General features: G+C 40.8%; 1 protein-coding gene across 1 annotated transcript; it reads left to right on the top strand.

The window, feature by feature from the left end:
- Positions 1-9773: 9773 nt before the first annotated feature.
- LOC120981559 (olfactory receptor 1019-like) lies at positions 9774-10736 on the top strand. Its single transcript, XM_040411097.1, has one exon. The coding sequence runs from the start codon at positions 9774-9776 to the stop codon at positions 10734-10736; it is 963 nt and encodes a 320-aa protein (XP_040267031.1).
- The last annotated feature ends 2896 nt before the right edge of the window (positions 10737-13632 follow it).

Below are 13632 nucleotides of genomic sequence, written 5' to 3'. Positions count from 1 at the left end.
AACAGTTGGCCAGATCACAAACACTCTCCAGGAGGTAGGTGTATGTGTGTCACAGTCAACAATCCAGAGAAGACTTCACCAGAGTGAATACAGAGGGTTCACCACAAGATGTAAACCATTGGTGAGCCTCAAAAACAGGAAGGCCAGATTAGAGTTTGCCAAACGACATCTAAAAAAGCCTTCACAGTTCTGGAACAACATCCTATGGACAGATGAGACCAAGATCAACTTGTACCAGAGTGATGGGAAGAGAAGAGTAGAGGAGAAGGAAAGGAACTGCTTATGATCCTAAGCATACCACCTCATCAGTGAAGCATGGTGGTAGTGTCATGGCTGTGGGCATGTATGGCTGCCAATGGAACTGGTTCTCTTGTATTTATTGATGATGTGACTGCTGACAAAAGCAGCAGAATGAATTCTGAAGTTTTTCGGGTAATGTTAACTGCTCATATTCAGCCAAATGCTTCAGAACTCATTGGACGGCGCTTCACAGTGCAGATGGACAATGACCCAAAGCATACTGCAAAAGCAACCAAAGAGTTTTTTAAGGGAAAGAAGTGGAATGTTATGCAATGGCCAAGTCAATCACCGGACCTGAATCCGATTGAGCATGCATTTCACTTGCTGAAGACAAAACTGAAGGGAAAATGCCCCAAGAACAAGCAGGAACTGAAGACAGTTGCAGTAGAGGCCTGGCAGAGCATCACCAGGGATGAAACCCAGCGTCTGGTGATGTCTATGCGTTCCAGACTTCAGGCTGTAATTGACTGAAAGGATTTGCAACCAAATATTAAAAAGTAAAAGTTTGATTTATGATTATTATTCTGTCCCATTACTTTTGGTCCCTTAACAAGTGGGAGGCAGATATGCAAACTGTTGTAATTCCTACACCGTTCACCTGATTTGGATGTAAATACCCTCAAATTAAAGCAGACAGTCTGCAGTTAAAGCACATCTTGTTCGTTTCATTTCAAATCTATTGTGGTGGTGTATAGAGCCAAAAATGTTAGAATTGTGTCGATGTCCCAATATTTATGGACCTGACAGTATATGGGGCAACATATGTCTGGGTAACTATGGGCAGACAGTGGTCTTCAGCTCTAAGATGGACATCCCTAATTTGCTTATTACTGAACTTGGCTTTAGAGTCAGAATTTATCTTTGAGATGTATAAATTATTTTATTATTTTGCACATAGTGATGTGTGTATTTATTAATGTAGATATAAACATTCAATGGTATGTGATAACCACAGAAAATTATTTTGTGGTACGCAGCATACTCTTTAACTATACGGTATACAGTATATACCCTTTATAGAGCACTGTTCAGCAGGATCAACCCTGCTCACACCATGAATACTGCCTGATAGCCTGTAGTTTCTTGTGCCACAACAGCGTCTGAGTGGATGTTGTATGTACAAGGTTCAAAGGTCAAAGGCAGGTGTTCTGTCTTGGGATGGGTTTCACCTTGATCCACCCAAAGTGTCAAGTTAATTCCAAGACTGTAGTCATCCTCTACTTTTAGCATCATAATATGTAGTCTACTGTTGAACCTCCTAGTCTCCATCATTATGCCACAGATTGGTTTGCACCAGATTTTCTAGTGGGCTGGTCTGATCCTGATTTATGCATACTTTGTTATAGTAATATGCTGTGTCCAACCATGTGTCTCTCCTCAAAAATAAGTCAAATATACAGTAGGGTATCCAAGGGCTAGCAAAAGTCAATATTCCCCTCTCTAGCTTCCCACCAAAAATACCACATTCAGGCCTCCAAACTACTGGCTCGCTTCATCTTACAACTGGTCAATGTTATCTTGTGCTAGCATCCCTTCAGTGAAAGCTCCGTATTGGTAGGTTTACCATTGTGTAGATCACTGATGGTCAACATATGTACCACAATACCACGTATTGTAGGGTCTTCTAGTGTGACACTCCATCCAAGGGCTGCACATAGCATTTAATGTTCCTTGCTCGCCCCCACAAAATGAAGCTTTGCCACAAAAAAGTAAGTCATTGCCCATTACAGGTTAGAGGAGATATAGAGAGAGCATGCTCAATTTTTCAACTGAAGATTCAAGTTGTTCTTCTATCTCTTTGACTATTGATAATCCTCTTGTTAAACCTGCAGGTCTCCTCCAATAAAGAATTTAGTTACTTAGTAAATACCTTCATCAGGTTGGGATCAAGTCTTGGGAGGACAAATGTATGAGTTTTAGTTTTAGCTTGAGTTTTAGTTTTATTTGTGACACATACTCTTCATCCTTTTCTGTCTCTTCCAGTAATTTGAGAAGGTGGAAGAATGCTAGAGAGTTTAATCATGTTACTTTGTGACCTCCTCAAGCATTGGTTCATTATGAGTCTTCCACATTGCACTAATTTAAGCTTCCACTAGTCATAAAAGACTATGTGGGTATGGAGCTACTGTGCATATTTGAGAGTACTCAAACTCACTGTAGATCATGGTTCATTTATTAGAAAACTCATTTCTCTAATCAATTATTATTTTAAAAAATTACAAATATCTTAAAAAACAATTATCACTATGTCTGGTAAAACAATCAAGTGGCTCTTTGGACCTGATTGGTAGTGCTGAATTTTTGCTTCTTATTGTTTAAGTTTTTTCTTTTTCCATCCAGCCCTTCACGGGATGTAACACATCTGACCATAAACTCAGTCAAGCAGAAATAGAACCGAAAGTGTAAAAATAACATTTGTTCTTATTTCAGATCACTAATAATAAGAAAACTGCATTATTTGTCATCAGCCTATGGATAGGGTTGTATTACAAGGCAGGATTCTAGATTTTGCAGAGCTAAAATTTAAATTTGAAAGAGAACTTACTGTAGCTTGTCCTTCGGGAAAAGTCACCATCATAACACAACTATACTTACCTGTGGTTTTGCCATAAACCTATTGAAATATGTTAATAATAAGTGTTAAAGGGGTATCCTGAACTTGAACTGAAGCTGGCAAAAGTTCTTGATCTAAATGTCAAAAAAATCAAAGATGGTAATACACCTTTAAAGGGGTTGTCCGGGTTCAGAGCTGAACCTGGACAAACCTATATTTTCACCCAGGCAGCCACCCTGACAAGAGCATCAGAGCAGTTCGTGCTCCGATGCTCTCCTTTGCCCTGTGCTAAATCGTGCAGGGTAAAGGCTCTTTTGTTTACAATAACACACTGTGGGGTGGAGCCTTCCGCCCGGCAGTGTGTTCGGTGATGTCACCGGTTCTGATGGGAGGGCTTTAGGGCTGCCCTAACCGTTTTACTGGCTAGAGCAGCACTAAAGCCCGCCCATCAGTGCCGGTGATGTCACCGGGCTCCCTGAGCAGCCGGAAGAAGAGGCTTCAGCGCTCCTGCAAGGGACCCGATACGTCACCGAGTCTAAGAAAACTTCACTTCTGGCGAAGAATTTCCTATAAGAAAACGGACTTCAGAAACCTGTGGAAAAGGTAGTGCATGAATGTTTGTTATATGTATGTATGTCTGCCTTGTACTAATGGGACTAAGTCTTCAATCCCAAACAACCCCTTTAAGTGACAAATCGGATAATGTGTCTGTTCTGGACTGTCTAAAAGAATATCTGCAACCTGACAAGACCAAAATGTCAGGTTGCAGAATCGTACATCAGATGAAAGCAGTATTATAGTATTATGACATATGGTAGGTGAGGGGCCTTGGAGCTTCAACTTACTCCTCTGAGGAAAGCACATTCAAAAAGTTACCATTTTGTATATTTTCTGTCTCTATGCTTGCTGTGTGCTTTGTGCTCTGCATAACTCACGTGTACTCCCTCACTGCTGCCCCTTTCCTCTCTCAGCATGCTGTTTTAACTGCCGCTACATTCCTCTACATCCCTCTTTACTTTTCTTAATTCTCCCCCCTAAAGGCACCAAAGCACCAACCACTGCTCAACTTTTTATTGGAAGAAGCGGCCAAGCATATGCAGCCACTCAGTACATCTCCTTCCACTGTGGATGTCTAATGGGGAGGGAAATAAAATAGGTTACACCTCCACGGATCCTCGCCTCAGGTCACCACTGAGGCTGGTGATCAGCTGAGAGGGCATTTCCTGTGTGTCGGGAAGCACCAGGAAGCAGAGAAAAAAGGAGACTCTGTGAGCATTGGAACTGGAGCGCCAGGGGATACGGAGAGGAGAGTATGGCTTATGTTGGGGTTTTTTATGGTACTCTAAGCATTTAAACAAATGACCAGATTACCCCTTTTTCATTGTTGCAGTGGGGCAATGAGCTGATTTTGCCAGGCTTAAGGATTTGAAGATCTGTATCAGTTTCAATCATTAATCGATAAATTAAAAACAAAAATATATCAGCATAGTATTTAGGGGCGGGTTTTAACTTTATGGATTTCCCCATTGGCGATTTTGAAGCGGGGAGGGGAACAATAGGATTACTAATGGATATAATTATATTTATATGGTCTACTGTTTTCTTTGTATTTTAATAGGGGGGGAGGCATTGTTTAGGTTCTTAAAGGGGCTGTCTGGGCAATTGTTTTTTTTCTTAAGACTCAAAATTGTATAAAATAAAATGTCATGTTCCCCTCACCAATACTGCACTGATCTTGTTCCAATGCTTAATGGTACCCCTTAAACTCTACAAGAGATAAGCAAATTTTAAAATATTTGATTTTGGGACGGCCATTTCGGTCCAAATCTGAATAAATTTGATCAGAATCAAAAGAGTCCTAATTGCCTGGAAAAGTCTGTCCCTCCATAATTCTTCCATGTTGAATTGCTAAACTTTGAGTTATTTGCTTTTCTACATATTTTAGTAAATGACAGTGATACATTTGTAAATAAAATCTGTATGAATAAATAAAATAAAAACTAATAATGATATTTTATATTATGTATTCATTTCTTTGTACTGTACATTTCCAGTTATTTCATGCATTCTGGTATAGTTGAATTTAAATCTGATAAGACGCTCACCTCCTGATACACGGCCAGTTCACAGCACGTGAAATGATGTTTGCCATCACTGAACCGTCCATCGGGAAATGCATTGCCACAATGTATCCCATAAGACTAATTTATGCTACAACGAGATGTCTAATCAAATCTTCTAATGCACAGAAGAAAAACAAATCTATAATTAACATAACAGATACAATAAGATGATGTAAGCATTGAGTGAGATGATCATAATGGAAAGTTTTGCGTGAACCACTTTCTGCTTGCAAGTTTACTATAACAAGTTTGATGTCAATTAGTTGAACTCTCTCTAACAGGTGAAGCAGGACCTGTAGGTACAGTAGCAGGCATTCATTAGGAATAGCTAAAGTAGCATTAGTGACAAATAGGGAGGAGGCAGTGTGGATGTAATAATAGTCGAGCATGACCAAGTATACTGGGAGTAGTGTAGAAGTACTATAGTCATAGGCATGAAATAAAAAAGAAATATACCAAAAGGTGCCAAAAATGTTCACCAGATGATATCATCATTGTTTAAAAGTAGTTGGCTTTAATTTTCACTATTTTGTGTATCTCTGTGCAGCACAGTTGTTTTCATGCCACCAGGGCTTGCTGTGGATTAAATTACCAATGCATAGGATTACGGTTCCCAAGATATATCTCCTCTGTTTATCTGTTCAAAGTCAATCATCATTCTTTATAAGTAATACCCCTTGTAGAAAAGGCAGGGAAGAGTCAATATAGCAGGCACAAGAGGACAGGGTTTCTGATGTCCTGTACTTTGGGGAGGGGGAGCGTGATGATTATAAAGTACAGGACCTCACGCAAGCAGATGATAAACATCAAGAGTATGGTCATGTGACTGGGGGGGGGACTGGCTAAAGACACTTTTACACAAGAATAAACATTTGTATGAATGTGTTACGGTGGTGGTCCATGCCCCCCATCATCCATCTGCTTGGAGGCCATGGTCGCCATGCCACTAACCTGGCCCTGCATTTAGCAGCCTTCTCCTTCCTCTTACCAGTGGGCCCCGCCTGCCGGAGTAACTTTCCTTGTGCAGGTTGTGACCTACTTTATGCCAACACTGCCTTGCACATAGGGAGTATGCTCCCTTTGCCTTTAAAAAGGGCTATGCACTAATCCTCTCCAGCAAATTGCTGGATACCCAGGGGTACCTTTCATGGGTTTGTAGTAAGTGGGATAAATATCTGTACCTGCAGGGTACCCCCCTGCCTGTTTTTTTAAAATAGCGCTCCTGCGCCCCGTTATGGTCCCCCACAAATTTCACGCTCAGTATTTTAATATTGAGCATTGGAGCAATGGGGAGGAGACACAGTCTTTCTCTGTGGGCGTCTCCTTCTCCCTGTCTGTAGCGCTGTCCAATCGCAGCACAGAGCATCACAGCCAGGGAGGTTTTTTCTCCCTGGATGTGACGCTCTGCGCTGCGATTGGACTGCACTACAGCTGGGGAAAAGAAGACGCCCACAGAGAAAGACTGTGTCTCCTCCCCATTGCTCCAATGCTCAATATTAAAATACTGAGTGTGAAATTTGCGGGGGACCATAACAGGGCGCAGGAGTGCTATTTTAAAAAAAACAGGCAAGGTGGCAGCATCAGCCAGGTACAGATATTTATCTAACTTACTACAAACCCATGAAAGGTCCTCTTTAAGGCACCTTACCCTGAGCAACAGCTTGTCTAGCTTGCTAGCTCGACGCAAAGGTGTGCTGTATTCGTTTGTCTGCCCGTGTTTCAACTTCTGCCTGTTTACTGGATTCTGACCCTCCACTGCCTTAACAGAATGCTCATTCTTTATAATTAGCCTATATTTGTGTCGACAATTAGAAAATCAATGAATAAAAGGAGCATTTGTCAGGTAATCCAATTTTTATGTAAGCAAATAAAAAATATATAATTTGCACAAGGTGATATACTGCCGACTAACAAAATAGGGATGAACTATTGTAGTAATGATCATCCTCATACAGCAGCAATGACTGCTTCAGGTAAATAAAGCTAATGAGTTGCAATGATTAGGAATGAGCAGTTTACTCCCAAACATCGCCCAGTGATACCGGCCAGTGTAAATGGGCCATCACAGAGGCATTTTAGCCACAGATACTACATCAGTTAGGGCACTTCTGCATTGACTCATTCATAATGTATGTAGCTAATCTAAATTAAGGCTACTTTCACCCTGGCGTTTTGGCTTTCCGTTTCTGAGATCCGTTCAGGGCTCTCGCATGCGGTCCAAAACGGGTCAGTTTTGCCCTAATGCATTCTGAATGGAAAAGGATCCGCTCAGAATGCATCAGTTTGCCTCCGATCAGTCTCCATTCCGCTCTGGAGGCCGCCTGCAGCGTTTTTCTATCCGCTTGACGAAACTGAGCCAAACAGATCCGTCTTGGCACACAATGTAAGTCAATGGGGACGGATCCGTATTCTCTGACACAATCTGGCACAATAGAAAATGGATCTGTCTCCCATTGACTTTCAATGGAGTACACGACGGATCCATCTTGGCTATGTTACAGATAATATAAACTGATCCATTCATGATGGATGCAGGCGGTTGTATTATTGTAACGGATCAGTTTTTGCAGATCCCTGATGGATCCGCCCCAAAACGCGAGTGTAAAAGTAGCAACAAGTTAATCATTGCTCGCTCAAAGCCAATGAAAAATACATGGGGGTCGAACGATGTTTACTATGATGATTTTATTTTCATTTCTATTTCATTTCTCAAGAGCGTATCTCAGGTTATGATAATCATTCTCAGCACAATTTCTCCTCTCTTTATAGAGTGGGAGGTGTTGTTTCCTGACTTGTCCAGCCTTGGGTGTGTGGTTCTCAGATGAAGTTTAAATTATGACGTATATTTTGTGTTTTCTTTATTGTTAAAAAAGCAGAAGAGCAGCATTTGGATGCCGGTACCGGGTCATGAAGCCAACATAGATATCAGGCTACCGAAGCCATGGGAAAACAGCAATGTAAGGACATGTGTGGACCTCAGGCTAGCACAGGTGATCAGTCCACTATATTTGGTATGGGAAGGGACGGACAACCAAAGGTGAACGTGTGCCCTTTGAGTGACCATCATTTACTTTGTTGGAAATAATACTATACCCCTGTGTTGTTTTCTGCTTTTCTAACCCGCTATCTATATATCTTCTATGGGCTGTTGGACTCCCGCAGACACTAGGAGCTGGTTGTATCTGTTATTTCGTTATAGCAAGGCCCATTCCGATAGCCATGTGTCTCCTGTTTCTACAGAAGATTATAATGCGCAATTCCTATATCTCTACCAGTTAATCAGGATCATAGCTAGGCTTTTTTTTTTCAACTGGGGCAAAGGCTTAGTTTTCTGCTTGATCCCTATTCAATGGTGTGCCTTCAACTAAGGAAGACTGCTACTGGACCAGGAGGGAGGGAGGCCTGGTGCTGAACTCTTTCTTCTCTTCCTGATGTGAAAACACTGCATTTTCATGCAGCCCCCGTTAGGGTATAGCTTCCATCTTAATCAAATGTATCAGCATAAATTTCTATGTGCTTAGCTCCCCCTAGTGGTGGCTGCAGGTAGCCAGCATTGTAATATAGGGAAAGCAGGAGATTTATCAATGTATTTATGCCAGTTGTCTGGAGTGAGTACAACGTGTTTCGGAGTTGGACAAACCCCTTCCTCGGGTGGGTAGACGAAAAGCATTGCACCTTCCGTGATGTTCTCACTGCCAATAACCCTCCTTATTTCAGCATTCTCTCTCTGAATTTCCAGACCTCCAGCTCTGGTGGGCAGGCGAGCAGCAGCAAAACCTGTGTCTACTACAGGCTTATTTGGTCATTGTGCACCCAACACAATGATACCAGGATAAGGGCTTTTGTTTTCCCCTCACTACTGGTGTGACGATCCCACCTACCCTGCTCTCCCTTATCTTTCTACAATATTTTATCGATATACTACATATGTTTAGATGGGAGAACCTCTTTACCACTCAGAGCAAAACTGATATATTAACTTATGCTTAGTGAAGTGTTAGATGAGGTGGAGCAGGTCTTTCAATCCCTTTGCCAGGTGCAGCACAATCAGGCTCTATGCTCGGCTTACCACAGTAGAGAGTTCCTTTATAGATAAGTACTCTTTTCTCTATTCAGTAAGGTTGAATGTACGTAAATTATAGTTTTCATATACATATGTCACATGGTTAGCACTCCTTTTTTCAGAGATTTCTGAGTTTGGTTATCTAATCTAAGCAAATACCTTCAATTGCTTTTCAATGGCTTTTGTCTCAAGATAATGAAATGAGTTAAGAAATTTGAGTTAACAGCGGGAGTGCTAACCATTGTACATCTGGTAAACAATGAACATACACAAAATTTACAGATCAAAGAATAATCATTGTTGGCAGATTAATTTGAAAACCTTTTTTCATGGCTCAGTAATTGCTCTGGGACAAGTAGAGAGTCAGCAAAATGATATATAAGAGCACATCCCAAGGAGGTGGCTTTGTCTTCTCATTACTACATTAGAGATCACACCACTGCATTGCTGGACGTCAAGAGGCCTAATCCACAGGTCAAATTTGAAAGGCTGAATTCATGTAGGAGAAATACAACCAGGTTCTAGTCCAAAAACGCATATATGCTCCTTCGATTAAGATATGACAAAGTACAATGTTTTTTGTACTGTTCCTAGAGTTGACCATATATGTCATGATTATAATAGGGCTATACAATATTCAAGGACAGCTATCCTGATCTCTTGCAGGTAGATAGATCAACAGATAAGATTTCATTTTGATTTATTGTCCAGGACAGGGTCTCCTTTGGATGTGATGGAACTGTTCAACCAGTCTTCGAGCAGATTTATTCTTCTCGGTTTTTCCAATATTCCATACCTGGAGGTCATTGGTTTCATTACCTTCTTGGTCATTTATTTAATTACATTGTTAGCAAACCTTCTATTGATCATTATGGTGCGGATTAATCCGAAGCTCCACACTCCAATGTATTTTTTTCTTGTGAATCTCTCCTTCATTGACATTTGCTTCTCTACCACCGTGGTCCCTAAACTCCTATATAACACATTGGCCAAAGATAGGAGCATCTCTTTACTAGAATGTGCTGTCCAGATGCACTTTCATTTGGCTTTGGGGTCTACAGAGTGTGTCATACTTGCAGTCATGGCCTATGATAGATTTGCTGCCATCTGCAAACCACTTCACTACAACACTATTATGAGTTGGAAGATATGCATCAGTCTGGCTGCTGTGTCATGGACCTCATGCTTCATCATCTCCATTTTTCAAGTCACCTACACCTTTCAGATGTCCTTCTGCCATACTCACCATGTCAACCACTTCTTTTGTGAGGTACCACCATTTTTAAAAATATCCTGCAGTGATACTTGGCTCCATGAGCTGTTGCTTTGTGTTACAGCAGGCATAGTAGTTAGTCCATCCTTTCTCTTGATTATGATTTCATATATTCATATTCTGTCCACCATCTTGAAGATCAGGTCTTCTTCTGGAAGGTACAAAGCTCTCTCCACATGTGCCTCCCACATCATTGTGGTGACTTTCTTCTATGGGACCATTATGATTCTGTATTTTCGCCTACGTTCCCGTTCCTCATCAGACACAGACAAATCTATCTCCATTCTCTACTCAGCCGTTACACCCATGCTGAACCCCATTATCTACAGTGTCCGAAATAAAGATGTCAAAGACACTGTAAGAAAGACTTTAGTTAAAGAGGTTCTCCAATCAAAAATCATGGTAATATGGCAGTTAAACTAAGAGGGGTTGATTACTGTAAAACCTCTTTTTCTTCTGTGCTCCAAGCTTAGTGCCATTTTTGGACTTGATCTTTAGTACTGACCATAGACATACAGGTGCAGCGCTTATTATATTGGCTGGAGCAGGACACTATGCTATTCACATAGAGCACCTAGCATGGCTATATTATTAATAGAGCATACCATACTATACACCTACTTTTAGAATGTCGTGCTCTGTTATTAGTGTTGCTGTTTTGTGTCATGACATATTAATGGTTAGGGGTAGTAGAGGTCAGGTCAAGATAACAGGTGCTACATCTGTTGCTTAAAGATCTTGGGTCTGGATGCCAAATCTGTAACAGATACTCCACACACATTACCACCAACCACTAGATAACACAGTATTAGAGATGTGCAAACGTCTTGAAATTTGTTTGGTGGCTGATTTTTCAATTTTTTGAAAAAAAATTTGATTCAGACCCGAATCAATTCTACACAAATAGAATATGCTACAATCGGCCAGAAAATTGGCATGTGACATTCTGGTGCCTCCTACGACTCAGATTTTTAATGAAAAGATGTTTTCCTTTTTACAGTAGTTAATTGTTTATGAATTTTTGCCCTTCCTCCTCTAACGCCTTAGTGACCAGCCTGTTTTGGGCCTTACTGACCAATTTTCTTTCTTCCTTTTTTCATCGTCCCCTTCCAAGAGCTATCATTTATTTTTTGTTTTCTGCCTATGTAGCTGTATGAGGGCTTGTTTTTTACAGGACAAGTTGTGGTTTTTAATGGTGTCATTTTTGGGAACACATAAATTTAGCGGCGTACATTTTTTGGTAATAACATAATATCTTTATTCTCTGGGTCAGTACGATTACAGTGATACCAAATATATATATATATATATATATTTTTTTTACGTTTTACTGCTTTTCTACAATAAAACCCCTTTTTTTTTTAAAAGGAAGAAAATCTTTTTGCATTGCCGCTTCCCAAGATCCATAACTTTTTTAATTTTTTTGTGTGAGGGCTTCATTTTTGTAGGATGACTTGTAGTTTTCACTGGTATCATTTTGGAGGAAATTACACTTTTTGATCGCTTGTTATTATGTTTTTTTTTGGTGGTAAATAAAAATAAATGACCAATTCTGTCTTTTTTTTTTTTACGGCGTTCACCGTAGGGGATAATTTACATGATATTTATGTAGTGTGGGTCGTTATGGACGTGGGAATACCAAATATATGGGGAAGGTATTCTTTTTACAATTTAAAAGCGTATTTTCTTTTTTTATTTAATAAATGTGATTTAAAAAAAAAAATTTTTACCACTTAGTAGTCCCAAAAGGAGACTTTAACATGCAATCTTTTGATTGCTTTTAAAATACAATGCACTATCCTTATAATTCATTGCATTTTAGTGTCAGTGCTATACTAACCTTGACCAGGAGGCCACGCCAGAGAGTCACAGCCTGCTGGAAAACACTAAATGTTGGCTTGGGGACTATACCAGACCCCAACCAGCATTTACACACATTGGCACCCTGCAATCGTATTTGTGCCCCCCAATAATATTAACGTCCCCAGTAGTGCCCCCCAGTAATAGTAATGCCTCCATTAGTGCTCCCGAAATAATTATGCCGCAATTAGTGCCCCCAGAATTAATAATGCGCCCATTAGTGCCCCCATTAATAGTAATACCCCTAGTAGTGCTTCCCAGTAATAGTAATGCCTCCTTTACTCACCTCCTCCATTTGATGGCGCCGTTGTGAACACTCACTGCTCACTGGATGTGCAAGACAGGACGTGCGCTACAGCGTGATGATGTCTCGCGGGTCCTGTCCTCCAGTCAGCAGCGAGTGTTCACCATGGCGCCATCAAATGGAGGAGGTGAGTTCTTTTTTTTTTTTTTTATTCTTAACACAAAAGGAGTCGGTGGGAGTTAAAGGCTGTACTAATGAGCGCTCCACGATGGAAACGCTCGTTGATAACAGTCCATATAGGAAAACACTGGCAATTATTATTGCCGATAGAAAAAAAATTAGGGCACTAGTATACTGGTTTGGCCAGTGAGATACGAGCCGGGTGGCAACGCTACCGGTGGCATGTAAAGGGTTAAACAGTCCCGATCGGCACTGCTGCTGGTCCAGGCTGTTAGAGCAGGAGCGCGGATCTCATGTGGGAGCCGGGCCCCTGTTCTCCACTGCACGGGGGACTCATGCAGTGCTTTGACTGGGCCGCCGTGAAAAAGTGGCCGCTCAGCCTAATGGGGTTAAGGGACTAAGGGGTTAAGCTTTTGAACACAATGACAGCAATAGCAAATAATATCAGAGTGACATTGACATCTATAGCTACTGGTGAACACGTGTTAGCCAACAGTGTATTGAAAAGCACACCGTGCCGTCATATGTATGATGATTTTTCATATTAAAAAGCTTCCAAAAACTTTCTCTTGCCGGGAGAAGATGATGTTTAAAGAAAAGGTGTCACCAAAAACGTTATCTACCAGTTAAAACCAAATAGTAACACTTGTTTTCTAATCTGTTTTTATTTTCTGATTGTAGATTTTTTTATTTTATTTTCTGAACATGATTATGGGGCGGCCATCTTACCTGAGCTGTTGTTAACAGTATTAACAAAGCATTAGAAGCTTAGGCTTTATGGCAGCCCCATGGTCCATAGACACAATGATCAGGGGGGACCTCATTGACTTCTATGGGAGAGTTTTCTAGACATGCTCTGTGACCTGTGCAGAGGTCATTGTACAAGGAAAGAATAGATAAGCTCTGTCAATCACCTATTGTGAATGGTGAATCCTGTCTTATCTACACACAGAGGTGATATCATTACAGGCAGGATTAGAATGACAGATAAGCAGGTAACCTCAGTAAAGTGATCTGTACAAACCAAGAAGTAGC

Source organism: Bufo bufo, chromosome 11, assembly GCF_905171765.1.
Source record: "Bufo bufo chromosome 11, aBufBuf1.1, whole genome shotgun sequence".
Lineage (NCBI taxonomy): Eukaryota > Metazoa > Chordata > Amphibia > Anura > Bufonidae > Bufo > Bufo bufo.
The sequence above is the reverse complement of the archived record's forward strand: the minus strand, read 5'-3'. Positions and strand labels throughout refer to the sequence as shown.

What these genes read in the sequence shown, in the direction of transcription:
- LOC120981559 (XM_040411097.1), top strand. Translation starts at nt 9,774, where the DNA reads ATGGAACTGTTCAACCAGTCTTCGAGCAGATTTATTCTTCTCGGTTTT.